Source organism: Melanaphis sacchari, unplaced genomic scaffold, assembly GCF_002803265.2.
Source record: "Melanaphis sacchari strain LSU unplaced genomic scaffold, SCAv2.0 Contig11_pilon_pilon, whole genome shotgun sequence".
NCBI lineage: Eukaryota > Metazoa > Arthropoda > Insecta > Hemiptera > Aphididae > Melanaphis > Melanaphis sacchari.
In genome coordinates, this window is record NW_020270469.1 from 164,956 (window position 1) to 188,279 (window position 23,324).

At 28.1% G+C, this 23,324-nt stretch overlaps 1 protein-coding gene across 1 annotated transcript; it reads left to right on the top strand.

The window, feature by feature from the left end:
- Positions 1 to 11,500: 11,500 nt before the first annotated feature.
- On the top strand, positions 11,501 to 14,083 carry LOC112604273 (dr1-associated corepressor homolog). Its single transcript, XM_025353238.1, has 4 exons — positions 11,501 to 11,543; positions 12,364 to 12,912; positions 12,969 to 13,025; positions 14,007 to 14,083. Exons 1-4 carry the CDS (start codon positions 11,501 to 11,503, stop codon positions 14,081 to 14,083), a joined length of 726 nt encoding a protein of 241 aa, XP_025209023.1.
- Positions 14,084 to 23,324: the final 9,241 nt, after the last annotated feature.

Consider the following 23,324-nt stretch of genomic DNA (forward strand, 5'->3'; position numbering starts at 1 on the left):
GAATTCAACAAGTATAATAAGTATAATAATATTGTATATTGTATACAATACTGTCGCAACGTTATACTTTGTAACCGTTTCAGTAGGTCCCCGTGCAGGACTGCACGCCTTGGGGTATTCGTAGTTTCGTACTATTTGTTCTCTGTCACGGCATAGCCATAGTATATATATATACAGATATTATACGTAGTGATTCAGCGCAGGCATGCTTCATTGCTCACCCCCGATTTTTCCTTTGATTACCCATTTAATACAATTCTGATTCCTTTTTAATTTTTAAGTATACCTACTTAAAATAAATATTTTAAAATTAAAACTACCCGTTTTTATTAAAAATTGAAAGGCAATTTTTTTTTTTTTTTATGATAGTTATGTTTATTAATAAATTTACCTATAATAATTAACTTTAATTAAACATTTTTTTACACGACATTTTTTTGAAGGTATTTAAAAAATCTATATCAAGTTAATTCAAAATTGGTCCTCAATAATCGTACATTAACATTTCGAAAACCAAATTTGAATAAATGCATTGCATTATTTAAAAATAAAAGGGGATTAAGTATGCTTATTGAATCTTCCTGTATATGGTATAATGTGCTCTTAAGTTATATTAGTTAATAATAAATTGATTTCGCATTATAACAAGACAATCATAAAAATTCGTTAAAATCATTTCGTACACAACCGTCTTATTGTCTTTCGTACTACGTATTTACACGCTAAATCGATCAATCACTAAATATAGTTCAAATATGTGTAACCACAGTTTTTTAGGCTATCACGTATATCGGATAGACAATGATTTAGTGTTTTATTACGATTGATTGTTTTGAAAAAAATAAAGACGATAATAATGAATAATATTATAACGAATTTATTTCTCATCGTTCGAAATGAACGTGTTTCCAACATAATAGGATTATAATTTATAATACAGTGTAGTTTCCTTGATTAGAACTTCTGTGTAGTTCAATAATAATGCTGTGTGATCATAAAATTAAATCTTTAATAAAACGAAATTCTTTTTGCATACGTATTAGGCACTTTTTAATAGTAAATATCACATATTTAATGCTGACTATGAATTATATTGTATACCTAATGACTTTTTGTGTTCTATATCAATTCGTCATTAAAAAACATGATACGTTAAATGTGAAAAATAACATAGCTAACGGAAAATTAATTGTGGTTATTTATATGCCGTTTGGTCTATGTATAATATTCAATTATATTGTGAACAATATATTATGCAGGTACCTTTAAAGTAGTTTAAAACAAAAAAAAAAACTAACTTGTGTGAATAAATTTTTAATAAATTTAACACTATTTTTGTATATTTTTTCTCGAAATTACATAATGTAATATGTTAAGTATTAAATAATTATTTAAGTATATTTAGTAACATTTTGGTCAGAGCAGTAAAATAATTAATATATTTCTGTGTTTGCTATATATACAATATTCAGTACACCGTGTATTTCTAGCAAATATAATTTTAATTTTTATAACTCAACACGAATGAATAATAATTTTACCGATGAATGAATTACTTTTCAGCTGAATTGCGTGTATTTCTTTACATGCAGCTGAACACACAACGTTAGATCTTAAGAATACATCAGCTAATATAATAGTACTAATTAATAAACACTTGAATAATATTTTAATTTGTAATACTTTTCTTTTTTTTTTTTATATAAATAGTAACACGCTCAATTTTTATACACAAATGAAAATTTAAAAAAGGTAGGTAAGTGAGTACCGTTCTGTTGTTCAATAAGGTGTGATTCCCATGCACGCATCTAGAGATGCGCGGCCTGCGTGGCGCGATTTGAAATTTGGCCGCGCGGTCTAATATTGATTCCTATGCACGCGTCAGAAGACACGCAGCTAAAACAATTAGACACGTATAAGTACATTCAGTTGTATCAAGTTCTCTGTTTGGTTAAGCTGTACTTGTATATTGGTAAGTGTGTTTTTTTTTAATATTATTATTGTTATTATTATTTCTACTGTAAATAATACTTTTAAAGACATTTTGTGTGACACAGTGTTCAAAAAATGTCGAACTTTGAAAATTATTTTAAATATGAATCATATATTAGTTATTAGCCGCGCGGCTCGTGCGATTTGGCTATTCTCGAAGCGGTTGTCGCCGCGCGCGGTGACCGCGGTCATAGGAATCGGTTATATCTAAAAACAAGTAAAGTAGTATCTACGCGGCTGAAATAAAATCGCGGCGCGTCGGTTGTGCGTCTCTAGACGCGTGCATGGGAATCACACCTTTAAGTGTTGAGTGGGTCATTATTATAGATGAATTCAATTTGAATTCAATGATGTATCATTGTACACGAAAAACGATTCTATGTGGAAACGGTCTATTAGTGTATATCATTAAATGATATGTTTTTTTTTTTTTAAATAGCTATCAAAAACATTTATTTTACATACTTTAGTATAGTAGTAGATTATCCAATAACTTTTATTCGAAAATATTGCATTTATTATATTATTTATTATTTATATTAAATTATTATTGGTATTAATTTATTATAATAACATATATTAATTGTACTTTATTATGTCAACTTATATAACTCATAATTTAATAACATCTATTTGTAAATACCATAAAACAGTAAAAATAGATTCGTAGTACCTATAATACTTTAAAATAATTAAAAAAAAAAAAAAAACAACTATATAAAATTCATAATAACAATATCTAAACATTTGAGTTTCCACAAATAATGTTTTTTAATTATAATTCAATAATTTACATATTATTATTTATCATTTAAATGTCCAAATTGGAACATAAAATGACTGTATATAAAATAATTGCCTTTATACATTTTTTAATGTTTATAATTTCAATATAAACAATTTATAAAGAATATTGTATTAGTTTTTCAAAACTTGATACATAAAGAAAAGTTTGTATATATTTTTAACTATAAAAAAAGTTTGCAATTTTTTGCGATTTTTTGTCAACGTTCTAACTTTAAATGCGTATAAAAAAAATTCGTGCCTATGTATTTTTAATATTTTTATACAAATATAAGAATGACTTTTTTTATTAAATTATGAAGAATTTTGACCCAGCAAATGCTTTTTATCGACATTTAAAATTGTTCATGATCATAAATAAAAAATGGTATTATATAAACATTTAATAAAAAATTTAAGTATTTACAGTTAAACGTTTTTGAGTTATATTAAAAACACAAAAAAGATTTTATCAAAAATTAGGTTTGAGTAAAAATCCCAGTTTTTCCTTCACTTTTTGTTTATTCTTCCAAATTATTTAAGTATCTTAAAGCATTTTATCAATAACTTATCGTGTAATCGGCCACAAAAAAAAAAAATAAAAAATAAAAAATACATCATTGTAAAATCAATTGCTTTGCTCAGAATCTAAAATATCATTTGTAGACTAAGTTAGTGGACTATATTTAAATATTTTATAGTTATATGCACAATAATATATATATATACTTTATATCACAGTATTGAAGTATTGTATTATTACAGCTAATGATAGCGTTCAAAAAGTATAATAGTTTATGACATTTAACAAAGGTCCAGCCCTGAGTGGTTAGTTGGAGATCACCTTGTCAAACATTATACGATAAATACTGTATATTTGGGGAAATAATTTCAAGGATAATTGCTGTGACAACCGTAAAAAAATAAACGTTACGAAATTTGGTATTCGTTTAAAATCGAAATTGTCAGTGGAAGTAGTTTTAACAATGAGGAGGGAAATGGGAAGAAAGATCGAATTCATACTACATAATAGATTGTACGCCATATGGTAGTATGTATTCCATTTTCATGAACGAATTCAAGTTTCAACACTTCACAAGCTGCATCACGTATACAAGATAATGTTTTTAAATGTGATTAACTATTGGTTTTTTCGAAAAATTGTTTTATTATTGCAAATATTTTTTTTAAAAATATTTTAAAGCTATTAAAAACTATTTTTGGAGAAAAAAAATTAATTTTTCAACGTTTTTTAAGTTCTTCTTGTTTATATATGTTTTTAATTTCATATTAGTAAAATGAGAATATTTTTTTAAAACTCTCATTAAATAAATTGAATTATTAACGAATTATTAAATAGTATTATAACGTACTTATATATTATAAGGTCAATGAGTGAAGTAAAGTTAACCTTAACTAGAGATATTTTAACTTTTATGGACTAGGTACCTACCTACTTCTGTACTAGTCTATTATACTTTAAGTTTTAAATACCTACCTACTTTTAACAATCTGAATTATAATAAAAAACATCAACTTTTTTTGAGAACATTATTATTTACCTTTAAATGAATCACGGAATACGAGGTTAAAAATACAACGTAATATTTATAGCGTTGTTAAAGTATAACGCGATATTTAATGAATTTTAAAATAATTGCTTATCAAATAAGTAATTAATGACATTTAAGTTTTGGTGTGGGTTGACACTTTTAGTTTTTCAAACTATCTAGTAGCCGACCGACAAAAAAATATACAAATTTGAAATAAACTGAATTTATACCAATGATTGCAACTAGCGCACATCTTAAAAGTTAATAAAATGAAAAATATATATTACAACAACTTTAAACTTTTTATCTTATACAATTTAAACTCATAAAGATATGAACTAAAAATATAGGATATATTAACGTACAATACAGCCAATATACAAGACTGTTCATTGGTCAGTCTCTTAGACTTAATGTGCTTACATTTTTTTCCAGATGTAACTTATGCCTATCTGGTATATAAATAATTTCTTTTTTTTAGTATTTGGAAATAATAATTCTAAAAGGAATAACACTAAGATAAAATTTAAATTTAAAAATAGTTCAATGTTTATTTTATTTTGGTGATCACAGACCAATGTGTAAATATGTTAGGTAAACTGTTTTGAATGTACCTAATTAATATTTTATTAAAATTAATTAGACTTAAAACATAAATAATAAATGTTTGAATACTTGCTCGGATTGACATTTTAATGAATTAATTAAAATTTAATTTAGTTTATTCATCCATGAAAAATGGTGCCATTATATTATGTATATGATGTTAATTGTTCAGTGTTCTACTATAAATACACAAAAGCACCCAATGACTTTGTATAGGTAGTTATGTATTAAATCATTTTTGTAAAATATATTAATATCAAATAAAGAGTCTGTAAAAATTTATAACTTAGAAGTTATAAATGTAACCTATTCTTTCCTTTTTTTTTTTTTTTAATTATTTTTTTTTTTTTTTATTTTTTTAATTTTTTTTTTTTTTTTTTTTTGGTACTACTTTAACAAATTAGGTTGTATTACCTTGCAAAAATAGATAATATTAATGTTACAATATAAATACATTTTTTTCTGAATTGTGTTGTACTTGTACATATTATTAATGTGTTTGAAAAATAAAATGATTTTATTGCTGTTGTCTTCAATTGGGATTAGAAATTCAAAAAGATTGTCTGAAATTCCTAGGCTTCTTTTGGTTTCCATGCGATTTTGACAATAAACAAAAAGGTATTTGATTGTAAGAGGTTCGCTGCAGGTTAGGCACATTTTTGGCTCTTATCTCATAGGTATGACACATCTTTGAAATAAAGGCCAATTTTCGTTGTGGGATAATGTATCTTGTATAATATATTTTGTGAATATACGTCGTTACTCAATTTCATCCCGTACATTTACTCGACAATAAAATACAATATACGACGACGGAGTGTCAATGAAAAATAAATAAACGCAAACAATGAGCAACGATAATGACATAATATTATATTATAAAATAATATACATCGCAGGATTTTCGCACGTTTGACAACGCATATTTTCGACTGCTCCACAGATGACTGCACCGCACCTACCAGGACATCGACGACACTGAGGGGCTTTGCTGGCCGAAATTTCATCTATATACCATTTACTTTTGCACGCACATGTCTACTACCTACCTATACCTATCTACCTCCCTATCTACTCGTCTAATAGACACGCGCGCACAAAATAGTCACTCGTCGTCACGCCCGACGGACACCGCGAAAAACGCCTTTTCGTTGTCGAATATTATGCGCGAGTCATCATCAATAATCTTCTTCCGTCGCCCCTAAAAATTCGACGTTTACGTCACACGCACCCCGACACCGGTGTCATAGGTACCCATCGCGAATGAGACGTCGATGATGGGCGGCCGTCTCTTACAATAAAAAAAATAAAATAATATCCATTAGGTGTAATACTACTGGTACCTATATTGCTCCGAGATGCACCGTGTAACGACGACACGGACACATATTATATAATAGGAAGTCGTCGGCGCCGCGAGACGATTTATCATCAATCGCACCGTATAATGTTATATTATATATTTTATTATCTTTTCCATTCGGCGCGATCCCGCGAGACACGGCCGACGACAGCGCGCGAGATCATCATTATAGGGGAGATTATTATCGGCCGTCGTTATTACAATATTATATTATCTTCATCATCGTCGTTGCAATAATAAAAATATATTATACCTGCAGCAGAAGTCGTAGCCCAGGTACCATTACCGCCGCGCGTACACAATATTATATATTATTCGGAAATTGGCGAGATATCTGTCGCAGTGCGCACCGGTGCGATTCAAAACTATATCGCCGTTTTAAATTGCCCTTCTCGGCGTTCTCGCACATGTCCTGTACGTGGTGTGTCCACGGTCTACCGATTCGATCGTCATATCGTAGATGTATATATATTATATATGTATATAATATGAACTACTCGATACGCGTAGTCCCGTTTTCCATATAATATTATTCTTCCCGCTCGGCTGCCACGAGTTGTCGTCGAAAAAAAATAATAACCCTTTTTTGAATAAAATACTGCACACGCGCACTTTTACAAATAATATTATTCTATAAAACACGCACGTTAGGCAGTATATAATTAAATATATATATATATTTGAATGTACCTAAATACGCATAATATTATAATGACTTACCTAGGTAATATTATGTTATATTATTACTATTATTATGTAGAGTGGATGTGCGGTGGCTGCTGTGGCGGCCGTAATAACGTACCCGCCACCCATATTGTACCGACTAATTATTATTATACACGATGGCCGGCACTCGTGGGAGAGGGTGGAAATGGGTGCCATCGCGACAAAGCCTGTTTACACCCCACGCGCGTCATAGGTACACGTTTACGACTATATTATGCACATAGGTACACTGCTATCGAAAAACATATATATATATATATAATAAATTAATTGTGTGCGTTGGTGAGATCGAATTTGATTTTCGCAGAGCGCACGGGGAAAACGGCAGTTGCGGATAAAAGTTAAAAGTCACGGTTTTAAATGGGCTCGACCCCGTTTGGACGTCGTCGTCGTCGTCGTTGTCGTAGTCCGTCATCGGCTGTAACGGGTCGAGTGAAAAGAAAAGGGTTAGGCCCCAGGATGATATCGTGCGGGAAAAATCGTGGGGGCCGTCGCCGTCGTTCGCGCGAACCGTCCACCGTGTTTGTATTATATATATTATAATATTAAATAATATGGGCTCGCGCGCGCACTCACCCCGTTTAGGGGAGGATCAGTGCATGTCACAGAAACCGAATGACCCCCGTGCAGTGTGTGTGAGTCGGTTGTGTTTATTATAATGACGGCTAAAATGTCGTTTCGAATATTTATTTTACTTTTTTCTTTTGATTGACTCTGTCGCGGCGGTGGCGGCGGTGGCTCTAAACGGCTCGTTTGCATATTATATGACCTCACGCTGACCGGAACAAATTGAATTATGCCGAGTCACTGCCCACCGAATGACAGATTTTTTTTTCGCTCTGTCCGCATTGTTTCGTGCTAACGACACGTGCCGTTGACAGCTGCACACGATACATGTAGTTGTATGTTGCAGCAGAATCCCGACTTGCGTATGTACATATAATATGCATATGATATAATATTGTATGTCCTAGAGGTGTACTTCAGTGATATTACTGCACAATATCGCGGGTGCATTTAACTTTCGGAAATTTTTAAATTATATTATTTAGGGTACGATTCGTTACAATGGGTATGTAAAAGTATAATATTATCATATGTACTGACCGATATATACCTATAATACGAGTGTACATACAATGTATTATTATAATATGTATTCGGATGAATGGCTAATATAATATAATATAATATATATGAATATAAACGTGCTAACAACCCCTTTCGCGTGATTGGATATAGCAACATATTATTATGTTATATATTTTTTTCTGAACGCGGTTGTACATAAATATATTATTGTAATTATTTTTAAACTCTCGAGAAAGACGACCAAAAAAAGTTATTCATTTCGTCGACTCCAGAAATATTATGCACCTAATATATATATATATATATAAATACACATGTATAGTTTCAACAAAATCGTTTGATTGCTGTTTCGAGGGTGCGCACATCATTGTAGATGAATTCACCAACCGTTTAACCGTTATATATTATTTTATATTCCATAGTGAACACACATAAACTGTGTAAATAACAATGTTTTTTTCACGCCGCATCCTCGTAATGTAAGAAAAAAGTGTTGTGAATTTAGCATTTAATCGTAACAATTTATTATCTTCTATACAATTTCTACTATAGAACACAGTTCAAACCGATGATGGGAATCAAATACGTATTTCTACACAATGGTACCTATTTATATAAGCTATAACAAATTCCCCCTCAAAAAAAAATCCACGGAATCGAAAAATATAATGCTAAATCACACAACATTAAAGTTTGGTAATTTTTTTTTTTTTTTTTGAAAGAAAATAGTCTCATCGTTGTGGGGTGTACCATCAGTGAGATACTATAAAAATTTTTTTTCGTTTTCAAAACGTATGTGGATTCGCTATACCAGCTTATAATTTTTAGTTCAGGTCATGCCCTATCGTTGAAATCACCCAGTAAAAGTGGCATGGTAAAACCGAGATAATCAGCCAATTCAAGTTTACTCAAATCGTGTAAAAAAAAAAATACCAAATATTTTTCAAAGGTACTAGTATATTTTACACGCGAGGGTGTCCATTTGTTTGAGGGGCTTTCGTGTATGATGTAAATATTAGAAATTAATTTGAAAACATCCATTAAATTCCCATTGGCGTGTATGAAAACCCGACGCGGGTGCAAAACCATATGGGGGCGCACGTTCACACTATAGCTGACTATATTATATGTATTATTATTATACCTCTATTTAATAAGTCATTTCATGTACCCTTTGAAATATATAATTTCAATACAGAATTTTATACCCAGTAGCATTGGATAGCGTATAAAAAATATTTATTTTTATACCATATGATAAATAATTTGTTTACCTACTTTTACTTTTTCAAATGTAATAAATTCAAAATAATTTAGAAGTACCAATTACTTTCTATATAAATAACTATCATGAAAACATGGGCATGTTTAAACTTAAAATGTATTATTTCTATGCATGGTATATTATTTCCTTTGTACTTATTTTATTGTTTTTTTCTTAAATTCATTTAAATATTAATAATTTTTATAATTGTTATAAATATATTATTATTGCAATAACATATATACAAATTTATTCATAAAATATGCTTATCTCAATTTTTTTTTTAATTAAACATTTTTTTTTAAATTCTGATTTTTTTTTTTTTGGGGGGGGGGGGCGGTTTTTACTTAGACTTACATTATATTTTTAAATACTCGTGTTATTTATAATTTTTGCTGATTTTATGATGAGTGATCTATAAATCGATACTTATTTTTTCTTAAATGAGAAAAAATTAAACATTAAAATAAAGTATTAAACAGATTTCTTTAAAGTCAAAACTAAATTAAATAAAACATCCAAATAATTAATGTTCTATAAACAATTATGTTTAAAGACTATAATCTGTATAGTATACAAAGTTTAATAATTGAATAGTTACACTCTGTAAAAATTATATTAAGATGAACCAAAATGTTCAAATACATTTTTCTTAAAAATTTATGGTAAAAATTAATTCTCACTTGAATGATATTTCAAATGTTTAAAAATATAAATGCAAATTAAAAAAATGATAATTTAAATAAATACATTATTAAAGGATAACGAAAAAGAGTTATCATAATTTGTGAATCTCTAAGTGTAACAATATTTTTAAAAGTATCATATATATATATATATATATAGGAACTAAGTTGTAACAGACACTTAAACAACAGCTGACCTTAAATATTGTAAACATTAAAATCTTCACGGTTGACGTCCAAAAAGCTATTGAGTTAAAAATTAATTTGTATTATTTTAATTTTTGAATAGATTATAATAATAATTTTAAAACTGCAGTTGTGCAGTTGTATATGTTCACATGAGACTTGAGTACTTCAATTTTATTGTACAGTTTTAATTAAAAAACAGTATGTAATTCATATTTGTAAAACCATTAATACCTAGCTATATACAAGTATCTATACAATTATTATCCCTTTAATTTATTTTGAATTATCAATTTATTTTTCATTGTAAAATTTGTATACCACACGTATCAAATTGTTAAATAATATATTTATATGAAAATAATGTATGTAATAGATAGGAATACGAAAGCATAAAAATAACAAAATAAGATAATATAACTAAATAAATGATGTATTATTATGAATGCACATTATTAGTATTACTATTATTGTAGCTAAGATAACAATGACTATTATGCCTAGATAATATATATAGCAGGGACGGTCAAACTTTTTTCGGCCGCGATCTACTAAAAATATACTTCACATTTGAGGATCGACTTCAATAAAAAAGTTTTTATTATTATTAAGTTACTATACCACCATAATTAATTTTCGTGTGCGCAGCCTAAAAATAAATTTTAGCACGATCGACTTTAAAATCGTTTGCGATCGACCGGTCGATCGCGATCGACTGTTTGGCCGCCCCTGATATATAGAAATAATTTAAATAAATATATAGTAATGTCTATTTGTTGTGATTATTTTCTATAATATACTACGATAAATGTTTCAATGAGAGAATTAGTAACATGCTAAATGATCAAATATAGTATCAATTTAAGTTTTAATTATCAAAAACTATTCAAAAATTTTAATTGGATCTCAAAAACGCAGTTTTTACCACAAACGCCGTAAACGAAATATTTTATTTTATATTTTAAATTACAATTTACTATAGATATTATATTTAAATATTAGGTATAATACTACGTATTAAGTATTTTTTTTCTAAATAAATAACAAAGATTATGAATAATAATATAGTTTATTTTCTTTCCATAACAACCATTTTAGAAAAATAAACTAAATTCTGCTATTACCACGTCCAAGTCAATACGCTATTTTAATGTCTCACTATTTGCGTCTCGAGTTTGAAGTTAGAATTTATATTTTTACTCTTGTTCTCGTTTGCTGTTTATACTAAAGTATTTCTTTAAGATTAATCATGAAAAATATGATATTTTATAGCATTTCACTTTCTCTTGTTGGTAAGTAAAATCGTAAAATCATAAGTTTGTATACTTACAATTACGTTGTTTAATATTTTCCAACATGGTATAGTTATAAAGATATATAGACAGTCTCATCGATTAACAGTATTATTATTATTTATTTATTCCTCTTAAATTATTCTGTTTAGATTTATATGATTCTTAACTATATAACTATAGTACTAACACGCCGATAGCGATTACGCACAGTTAAATTAATAAAATACAGTAATTCGAGTTTTTAAATATATTCTACAGTGTTCTAATTTTTTTTGAAATTTTTTGTTTGAATAAACATTTAACACTATATAATATAACTAATATAAGATGTTATTATTTTATCTATTTATTTCCTGTATGGTTTCGGTGATTATCTTAATTATTTTCAGATATATTATAGGATTTATTTAAATATAAGTACTTATGACAGTTTAAAAATTCACACGATACTGCACTTAAAATTAAAATACCAATTTTAAATTACTGGAAAGACCGATATTGCTTTTAAGCCACAATGATAAATATGTAACCATATTATCTATCATTTGTCTTGAAATAGTTTGAGTATAATAAATAACTTATCTGGGGTTGATTTATCATTTAATTTAATATAATATATTTTACATAAAAATGACAAAATTTTAAGCAGTTACTGTTAATTATTATAATATAACAACCAGTTACTTACTTATATTTTTTGCTATTAATTATTTAATAAAAATACCAATCTGAAATTATAGTACAAAATTGTTAATTTTAAAATTTTTTCTGTACGTATTTATTCATTTTTATGGTTATGTGTTTTGAATATCTATAGGTTTGATGTGTTGTCACAATGAAGCAAATGAAAATATTCCTTTAAATATTTTGGAACCAGACGAAATCAAAAACATGTTGAATTTTGCTGTTAATGACGACTTCAATTTAGAGATATTTCCATTGTCTAATTATTTTAAAATGATGTGTTCCGGATCATGGAATAAAGTAATCGACACTATCAATAAAATGTTTGATAACTTATTGGTGGATAATACAATCAACAAATCAGTAAAAAATACTACAAACAGAATTACCAGAAATGCGAATACGGCCAATGACCCATTAACTCAGTCTAACATTAGTAAGGTACAACAGAATTTAAACATGAGTACAGTATCAGTTTTTCAGAATAAAGTAACTGAAAATCAAACACAACCACATATCGACTATTCTATTACTAACTCAACACCCAGTGCAGATTTTTTATCTGCAGCTTTCATAAGTACAGGACCATTTATTAATAACAATACAAACCGAAATAATAATACTTCCGAAAACAAAATGTCTAATACATTTAATAATTTGTTTACTTGGTCTGGATTTAAAGGTATGAATATCTTAATAATTATCAATACATTAATTACTATTTAAATCATTTTTCAGAATATATGGATCGTATGTTTATAATTGTTTTGACTGCATTATTATTTCTGTTCATAGGTAAGAAATATTGTTTATAAGATATTTTTTATGACAATAAATTAATACTGAACACATTTTATTTCTGATTATACTATAGCTATTTAATTATAGCATTCAAAGCAATATTGTAGAGTCAAGCGTTAATTTATAAATCTAAAGGGAAAGGAGTGTTTTTTCCAAAAACATAATAAATATAATTTTATTAGTACATAATACATATTAAGTATTAGATAACAATATGTATATTAGTTAATATCACGAAAAATTTGACTATATAATGAAAGTAATTGCAGTTAATTAGTTTTCTATATATATCATATACAATTGGGGAACTAAATTTTCAAAGTATTTTAAATTTAAACGGAGTCAATTTGTAAGAAAATATTTAGCATCTACAGTATATACAATTAGATTTTCCAAAACTATCTCTTAACTTTCGATTATGAATACAGAATTCAAGAACATAATTATTCGGTATATAGTATTAACAATACCCATCAATAAAAATGTTTAAAATAATCTTCTATTTTTTAATTCTATATTAAATACTGAGAATACTTTTAAAAATTATTAATCACTTATGATTTTCTTACCTAACAATATGTAAGAATATTACGAAAACATATTATAAATAATGTAATTTTCTATAGATACTTGTATGTCTAAAAGTAGGTATAGAAACAAAATGTTTTGAGTAAATAAATATGTTAGGTATAAACTTAAATTAAAAAAAATATAGACTAAAATAAAATATGAACATACAAATTTAAATTTACTGTTGTTCTAAACAAACTAATTTTGTTATTATTAATTTTCAATTATTTTTTTAATTAATTATAATTAGTATCTTATTATAGTTTTCATAATTGTAGTCAAATCTTGATAGTCTCTTTTAATTATCGTCAATTTAAATATTTTCTTAGCTCTTTTAAATTTTGATTTTTGAAAACACGCAAGCATTATTAGAAAAATAATTAATAATAATTTTTTTTTTCTTAGGAATACTTACTTATACAGTAGAACGATCATGCAACGTAAGACGTGAAATAAATCAACAACAAGAAATCTTTTTGTAAAAATAAGAAAACTATAACTTATAATACTTCATTGATTTAACGTATGTCTCAATGTTTAATGCTTATACAATAATTATATAAATGTATAATTCTTACTTGTTATTTACAATTTGAAGTGAAATACAGCGCATTTTTTAAAACTACTAAATGCTTAAATTTTGAGTAATCACGAGGATTTTTTGTTAAGTAAATTGCTCAACATTAGCATCCATTATTATATTATATCATTGTTTTGTGTTTGAATAAATTTAAAATAATATAATGATAACAGTCAGTAGATGAGGGGCCATATATAACTATTAATACACTGACGCCAAAAAAAATAACTATAAATTAAGAAAAAAGAAAAATACATAATTTAGAACACTATACCAAATTTATGTCATTTTTATGATAATAGTGCGAATTAAAGGACACATAAATAAATGATTAATTGGTTAATGATAATTCGAATTAGGTACATCTTGAAAATGACCTATAATGAACGATTATTATCAAAATGAAAAATTAATAAATTATTTTAAAAACACATCAATTCTTTTCTAAAAGCTATAATTTGTAATGAAGATTCATGAGGATAACAATTTAAGAAACGTATTGCATTACATAATACGTGTCATGTACACAGCTGAAACATAAAATGTAGGTAAAGGTACATTTTAAAACTGTTAGTTTAATTAAATTGTTTCACGTCTACTACAACGTAATTAATCACATCATACGATATATTTACTTTTGCATTCGATTCTTAATGATTTACGCTCAAAAATCATCATTTATAATTAAAAAAAAAAAAAAACTATAATACTGTTATTTAAATAATTTATACAATTATATCAGATGATCGCTCTTTATAGAACTCAGAAATACGCGTTTCAGCTGCTGCATTGCTCCCTACGTTCACTGAGACGCGCAGTTCAAATATTACAATATGCGTTCGCATTGTTAAGTAGTACCGAAACGAAAATCGATAATAATTTTGGTCTATATATCATACCTAAAGGTTCGTGGCGGCATCGGCACCGAAAATAATTTATTCAATAAAGGATTCCGTTATTATATTATATTGTGTTACAATACATCTGATCCACAGAAAAGAAAAACTCGTCGACATCAAAGAAGTTTCCGTTATCGGGAGGTTTAAACAAGACACTCTTATAGTAAAATTATAATATTTTTACTAAACCATATCGTATATACAGGGTGAATCACTAAGCATACTAACCACCAATAACTTTTAATAATATATATTTTCTTTCAATTGTTATTTTTTGAATTTTTAAATATATTTTTAAGAATTATAATTCTAAATACAAAGATCTTTTGTATAATGTATAAAATATCCCGTGGTTATATAAACGTTTTTTTTCAATAACCCTTTTTTTCTGTACTTTCTTACCAAAAGATAAATGCCCGAGTTATTAAACTTGATATATTTAGAAAATAATAGTTATTAATTAACAAATTTAAAATAGGTGTAAAATTTAATCTAGTAAACATATTGTACTCTGAAAATTTTCACAAACTAGGAATAAAATATTGATGATTTCTATATTTTTCAAATCATAGCCTTTAATTTTTTTAATATTATCATGGAATATTATCCTTAGAATAAATTCTTAAATTTTAAAAACTCAAAAACTACTCGATTGAAATTCAACTATATATATATATATATATATATATACTAGCATTTAAAAAAAAGGTCAATAAGTAATGATGGTTCTCATTTGAAAGAAAAAGATTATACCATAACATAATTTGCAAATTAAAGTATTATAAAATAAGTAATTTATTTACGTATGGTTAAAAACTCCAAAAATACGAATTTGAATATGCTTATTGCTTAAGGAAAAAATGTAGTAGAACAATCTTTGTGAATTACCCCGCACATACAATACACATACACTGTGTATCCGGAATATATGACATAATATTTAAATGTAACGTCAATGTCAAATCGTCTATACATACGTCCTAAATATACGAGTATATATGCATACAACACGTAATGCAACCAGACCAGTACATTCATTTGACAATAATTATTTTCAAGTCACTACAATGGGTCAGGTAATTTTACTAATGGACAACGTTACGCGGTGTAATATGGTAATTCGTACAGTGCATATTAGGGACGGAAGTAGAGTTAAAAAAAGGGGGTTTTACTACGGGACAAATAGACACGCCGCCCACGTAAGTGCTTGCGTTGGGAAACCGTTGCGGAGTGTTACATTCAACGTGTACAAAACGGGTATATATAGGTGAATTTGCATTTATAAACTGTACAAGGCGTAATGCATATAACGAACGAAATATACTTAAGCCAAAGTGAAACACCGATTTTGTTTTTACTATAATGTTATAGTCGAATGTTAATACCAAGGTCACGTCTAATTATAAGACTTTTATATTTTTGTACGATTGTACGAGTTGTAAAATTTTAATGTGTATGCAGTGTAATCGATCTTATTATAACGTACTACTATGAATTATTATATTATGTATATCATAGCAAAAACGAGGAAGCACTAACTATAACTTTAATAATTTAAAATAATTTTAACGTTTCAACTTGGCTATAATTAGTTAAATTTTCTATTTAACTTAATTAGTTAATTATTTAGTCAATCCATTAAAACATTAAATATTTAGCTTAGATTTTACATTATGTTATATACTTTTATAATATACAAACTTACAACAATTGTATGCACACAATGATAATATGTATAAACATATATATATATACCTATATTATACAGAGTGATTTGCCAACCATTTTCCACCCCATTATACATTTAATAATGAATTTATTCAAATTATGATATTTTAAATTTTTATATGTAAATACTTAATACTAAGACCATATTTTCGAATGTTTATACTGCTTAAAGAGCGTCCTGTTACAATACAAAATTCGATTTTTCAAATAAGTTACTTATTTTTACTATTAATTATTTAATAGGTAATTTTTTTTAAATTTCGATAAACTTAATTCAAAATTCGAACAAGTGGTTTTTCAGTTAATAAAATATTTATAATATAGATAATAATTCTTAAAAATGGATTTATTCAAGTATAAAAATATGTATGTACCTACCTAATATCGTATATAGAATTTATTATACTGCGAAAAATTTTATGAATTAAAAATATTAATAGATTAATACAATTTTCAATTTATCATAGTCCCACGTTTTTTAAACTACGGATCTATTATCCATAGTACACAATGTTGAATATTCAAAAACCACTCATTCAAATTTCGATTTCGAAACGTCAAATTTTTCAGAAAAAATATTAATTAAATAATTTATTTTACAATAGAAAGGGGGGAAGTGCTATCTTGAAAACAGAAATTTGTATCTCCCAGGACACTTCTTAAGTACCTAGAGTGAAAAAATTTGAAAACATAGTCTTTGAGAATATTTAAAAATTCCGAAAATCAGATTTTAAATACCGGCATTAGTGAAAAAGGCAAATGGGAAGAACATGCTCTGTGAATCATTCTATAATCTGTTTATAATATTTATGTATAATGTATTCTCAGTAAACGTTAAAACATATACTGATATACGAGTATACGACCTACAACCTTCCTTGTTTTTCAGAGCTACAAATTTTATCGCACACCTATAAATATATCATAATTAACCGTTTATTCGTGCGGATGTATGCTAGCTACTTATTACAGCGGTTATTACACGCCAACATAGCATTAGCGTTATAATTTATAGGTATACGTTATACTTGGGACGCGTCGCGAACTATAATACTGTACAAAACCGTTTTAGCGCACCAACAATGAGATGCTAATGAACGTTTTACGATGAATCACAGACCGATCAAAAGCGTTCCATTGAAAACACACTCCCACATCGCATTAAATATATAATATATATACCTGTATACAAACAATATTATTATGTTATGTATCCTGACCCTGACGGAGATCATTGATGATCATCCTATCATGCACTATTCAAACTCGTATGAATTTGATGTATTATATTGTATAGATATCATATTATTTAAATTATAATTTCAACGTCCGTTTATATTTTCTCAAATAGTACACAGCCCCCATAGCAGTCTCTAAAATGTGATTCCAAAATTTCCAAACGTTTAGTAACTATAGTTATACTCCTTGATTATATTTTAATTAAATAACCTATTTCTCGACAATTTCGACTAGCATCTAAACATTATGATAAATTTATTTTATAACTGCAAAACAAATCAAAAACAATTAAAAAATGTTGTCATTATATAAATATAGCAATACGTTTTGTACGAATTAAGAAAAAAACTATTCTTACAATAAAATGTCGCTAAAACTATTACTACACGAATATTTCAAAAAAAATATTTTAACATCGTTGGTACATTTTAATTAATTATTACAAATAAACACCCCCCGTAGAATTGTAAACAATTCAATTGTTTTCAATCGATTAGCTACGGTTTACTCAAATTCTGATTTACTTGTTCTGAAATCAACCGATCCACGCCCCTGAGAAATAAAAACAACAGAATCAACAATTATTTCAATTACTACAATAATTATTTTCGTAATCCAGTAATGAATATTATTATTATTGTGTACAGTGCACGAGCACCGATAATAGTCTCGTAATTCGATCGCGGGAATAAGTAAACTGAATACTGATTCGATTACAGCGTGCATAATATAGGCATCTACCTGCTGTGTGTGTACCCATTATAAAATTTTATTATTAATATACGTAAATAATACACTCGCGGTTAGTACTCCCATTCAGATAATATTATTATTGTTGTGCGATCGATGTAATAATAGTTGATATTAAAACAATATTTTACCATAGATATTATATAATTATAATTAAACAAATTATTTTTAACGGTTGATTAAATACCGCGTGAGACAATGCTGTGTGCACTGCTGTCGTAATTGGGTGTATAAGCATTCGCAGGCAACCGATTATTATTATTTTCGCCTCCGGACAATACATTATTATTATAATATAATATCGTATAATATTTTTGTGTAAAGAATTCGTAAATAATTTTTGGGGGAAAGTACCTCATGTTATGTACACTAGCGCGTATACAACACATAATATATTAAATATAATGTCCGACGACCTCCTGACGATTCGCTTCCGCGCAGGTTTTTTTTTCCGTCCAGCGTCATCGATAACCGATTATTATTATGCATATTATTATTATACGTACCTTCGCACCATGTGTATTTTTTAATAACAATCATTAGCGGTCCGTTTTCTTTCGAAAATCGTTTTCAGAATATTCAGCCGACCGAATACACACATAGCCACATAGGTAAATAGGTAAATAGGTAATATTATGTCGGCAAGAAACAGCGTTTATTGTATAATTTCTATATAATAAAGAAATCAAATAAAACAATGTGTCATGCTACCATATTGGTTTGTAGCTCGGTAGAAATTGACAATTGCAACACCACTTTGTTGATGTAGACCATGGTTTTTTTTTTTTTTAACTAAACTGTAATTAGTTAATTAACTAATGAACTGAATAACTTAACTAAATCAATTTAGATCTGTCCATGTTTATACCATTTCAAATATTTTAAAACTTTTCCCAATCGATTCAACAAAAAAAAATAGATACTCGTTTGGTTAAAATCATATGAATACAATTCTATAAGTGTGATTAAACTAAAAGCTAATTAAATATACCTTTGAGTTTTGATTAATCACATTGCATATACAATGGTCTTAAATAAACGTAAATAAATGGATTAATTGGGTACAAGCTTATGAGTTATGATTGTTATGAATAAAAAATAAGCTACTATATAAGTATTTACACATGGTGTTAAGAAATAGTAAGAGACGCATTTTTAAAAGTTTCACAATCATTAATAAAAAAAATGAAATATTTTTTTTTAACTAAGTTAAACAATTAGTTTTCTCAGAAATGACTTAAAATTTCAAGAGCCAGATCGATTGTTTAGTGATAATTATCATTTGTAACGTCCCCCGAACGTCGACTAATGACTCAATATCTACACTAACTCGGTTGATTTTTTTTTCACACATTCCACCTTTGATTAAATACATAATAATATTATAATATACAACATTGTTTCTATATACTCGTCGTAGGCACTAGGCACATTATTTATACATGTGACCGCTAACGGTCCATTTATAATATTGAGGGTAGGTCGTATATATATACCGTGAGAATTCGTCCTGAAAAAGAACTGTAGGCACATGATATCGTACGTTCGCTGCTATCGGCCGCGGTGTTTTTGGGGAGGATTGTGAACGTATGTTTTTTTTTTTTTTTGTTTTCTCATTCCATTCTATTTGTATACGACGGTCTTTTCTCTTTTCCTCGCCGTCACTCGTACCGCGCGCGTATGCTGCAGGTTCGGACAACGCTCGTTTCACCCGGAGGACGCGCCGCCGCCCCGAGACCAGGTGACGACGCTGCTGTAGGTATACAATATCTATATATAATAATAATAGTATAATATACTGACATATACACGCGTAAGTATAATACATACATATTATATACACGGGTAAACGAGTACGAGGATTTCGCAGACCACGCGAAAACAGATGTCGGTCACGCCTTTTCGACTGGCCGCTGCAGCGGCGGCGGGATGCGTGAATAATGTGATCTCGCATTAGTCCGTAAAAACGTTACAGGCCCGGAACCGATGACGACGCGTATGGCGTTTGCGCCGCAGCACTCGATTAAGTTCGGACGGCGCATAATATTGTTTTATCGCGTGTAAACACAGCACGTATACAATACAGGGTGTTCCTTGAAGAATGTCCAAACTCTTGGTTTCAAAAAAAAAAAAAATTATTACTCCACGGGTTTGGGTCGTAACGTGATTTATCATTGCAGTTGTCAAAATATGATGGACCTGTAGGTGAATCATTAGTATTTACCGCCTCTGTCGAGTCTTGAATAACTGACAGAAAGATTCGAAAGGGTCGTCGGCTTAATTGCACCTGACCCGTTAGACAGGGTTTGAGACGAGTTTGGTCGTCGTAACGACTTCATTACCAACGGTGGAGTGGTCATAATATTGAGATAAACCTGTAGAAAAAGCACGGATAACCTGTACAGTTTTGATCGATCCCTGCTCGAATTTTATAAATTTACCAATAACATTTTATTAAATACATCGATTTAAAACTAAAACATTCTTTATGAAACATCCTGTAGTTTTTAGAATATATATATTATTATAATTTAATATTATAGTGCGTACGTGTATAATGTGTGATATAAAAATGTTAAATTCGTTTTATTGTTTTATATATAGATGTATTGTGATGTTATGCCATCGAGCGCGTTGTGGGGGCGACACCGGAACGATATTGTGTATCATCATCGTGTATGGAGCCACGTATATTATTATGTATATAAGAAGATGTACACAGGCAGATAGGAAACCGACACTTAATTGTCCGCCGCGCGATACAGTGCGGAAAAGGGTTAAGCGAACCGCGGTGCGACGCCCGGCAATTTACTCAGGTCGATATGAATATATTGAATACAATTATTGTGACGGGCGCAAAGACGTGTGTATGACGATTATAAAATTATTATGATAATACTGTTGTATAATAATATAATAATGGCACGCGTAGGTACACGCGCGGACAACGACTGGCCGACTATATTAGAATAATTAATAACGCGTACAATGTTAGACGCCTAGAATGGTGCGTAATATCCGTAGTATATAATATTATTATTTTATTTTATTTTAAAACGCATATTACGCTTGCTATCAATCGTTATTTATCTATTCGTTCGGTCAACGTCGACGTTATTTTTTCAATAACTAAATTATTTATACGGTTTTTTAATAAACGTGTATGCACACGAATACACAATCAAGGGTAACTAGATAGAAGCTTGGGTGCTAAGTCTTATTCCCAAAATAATTTTATAGCTCTGTTAAATATATACTGGAAATAAACTATGAATATTTTGTTCCTAAATAAAAATATATATATATAGTGAGAGCCGTGCTAAATATATCATTTAAAATACAATTTATATTAGTTAATTAAGAATATATACAAAGTGGTTCTTTTATTATTGAACACTCATTATTTCTTAATGGATTGACTCTTTTCAATTTTTTTTTTTTCAAAATGTTTAGTTTTATGCTTTTCTAAAATTATATAAAATGTTTAATTTTTTCACGCTTATATTTAATAGTGAAACCACTACCAACTTTTTATTTTTAAATGGCAACCTATATTTTAAACGCTATATAATAATAGGGCTATTTTTTTTATGAATTTTAACGTTATAATTATTAGTTCCATTTAACCGTTAACGAGTTATAGCTTCTCAAAGTTTTTCGGTTTTTATTAAACTTCTTGTTTCTGAAAACCTGCAGTACATAAGTAATAAATAATAGTAATATAGATACATATTTCCACGTGTTAATAAACTCATTATCGACTATTGTTCGACGCAGTGATGAACTTTGTACTTGTAGTAACTATGTTCAATATAAAATAAATTAATTACATACCTATTATCATTTATAATTTATATAATAACCAAGCCACTACAAGTCAAGTACATCGAGGTAGAAAAGAATTCTTATCTATCTCAATAGCAAGGTATGCTATTAGTTATGAAAAGAAATTTAAAAAACATCACTGGTTTAACTTATTGAAAAGAAAAGGTATAGTTATTACTCACAGAATCTTGTGTTGAAACTCTTACTCGGGTGGTGGGTGCACATGCACTGACGAAAGAGACGATATGGTTAATCCAGCCAGAGGATGGCAGCTTTATCAAAGGCCTCTGCGTTACCACACAACTAGCCTTATCCTTTAGTTTATAGCTTTTATATAATACTAACTTATTGACTATTGATATTTTTCTTTTACTTAATTAATTGTATATATTTCTTTTAAACTTATTACTCATAGGCTTTTTTTCTTACAATATTTTTTTTTTTTTTGTAATTGTGCAATAACATTATGTTTAACTTAAATTAACTTAAATAAGGTTTTATATATATTTTTACATTTTTTTTCTTTAAACTTATGTCTGAACAAATTATGATATATGTATAACTTATATTAACTTAAATTAGGTAGGTTATATAATATTTAAAAATTTTTTTTTCAGTTTTGAAATTGTGCATAACATTTCATAATTAACTTATATTAACTTAAATTAGGATTTATATGTTTTTTACATTATTTTTTTTTTT

Excerpts from the sequence above, each read along its gene's own strand:
- LOC112604273 (XM_025353238.1), top strand. The coding sequence starts at position 11,501 with ATGAAAAATATGATATTTTATAGCATTTCACTTTCTCTTGTTG. Across the intron at positions 11,544-12,363 it reads CATTTCACTTTCTCTTGTTG|GTTTGATGTGTTGTCACAAT; the intron begins GTAAGTAAAATC and ends GAATATCTATAG. Across the intron at positions 12,913-12,968 it reads TACTTGGTCTGGATTTAAAG|AATATATGGATCGTATGTTT; the intron begins GTATGAATATCT and ends ATCATTTTTCAG.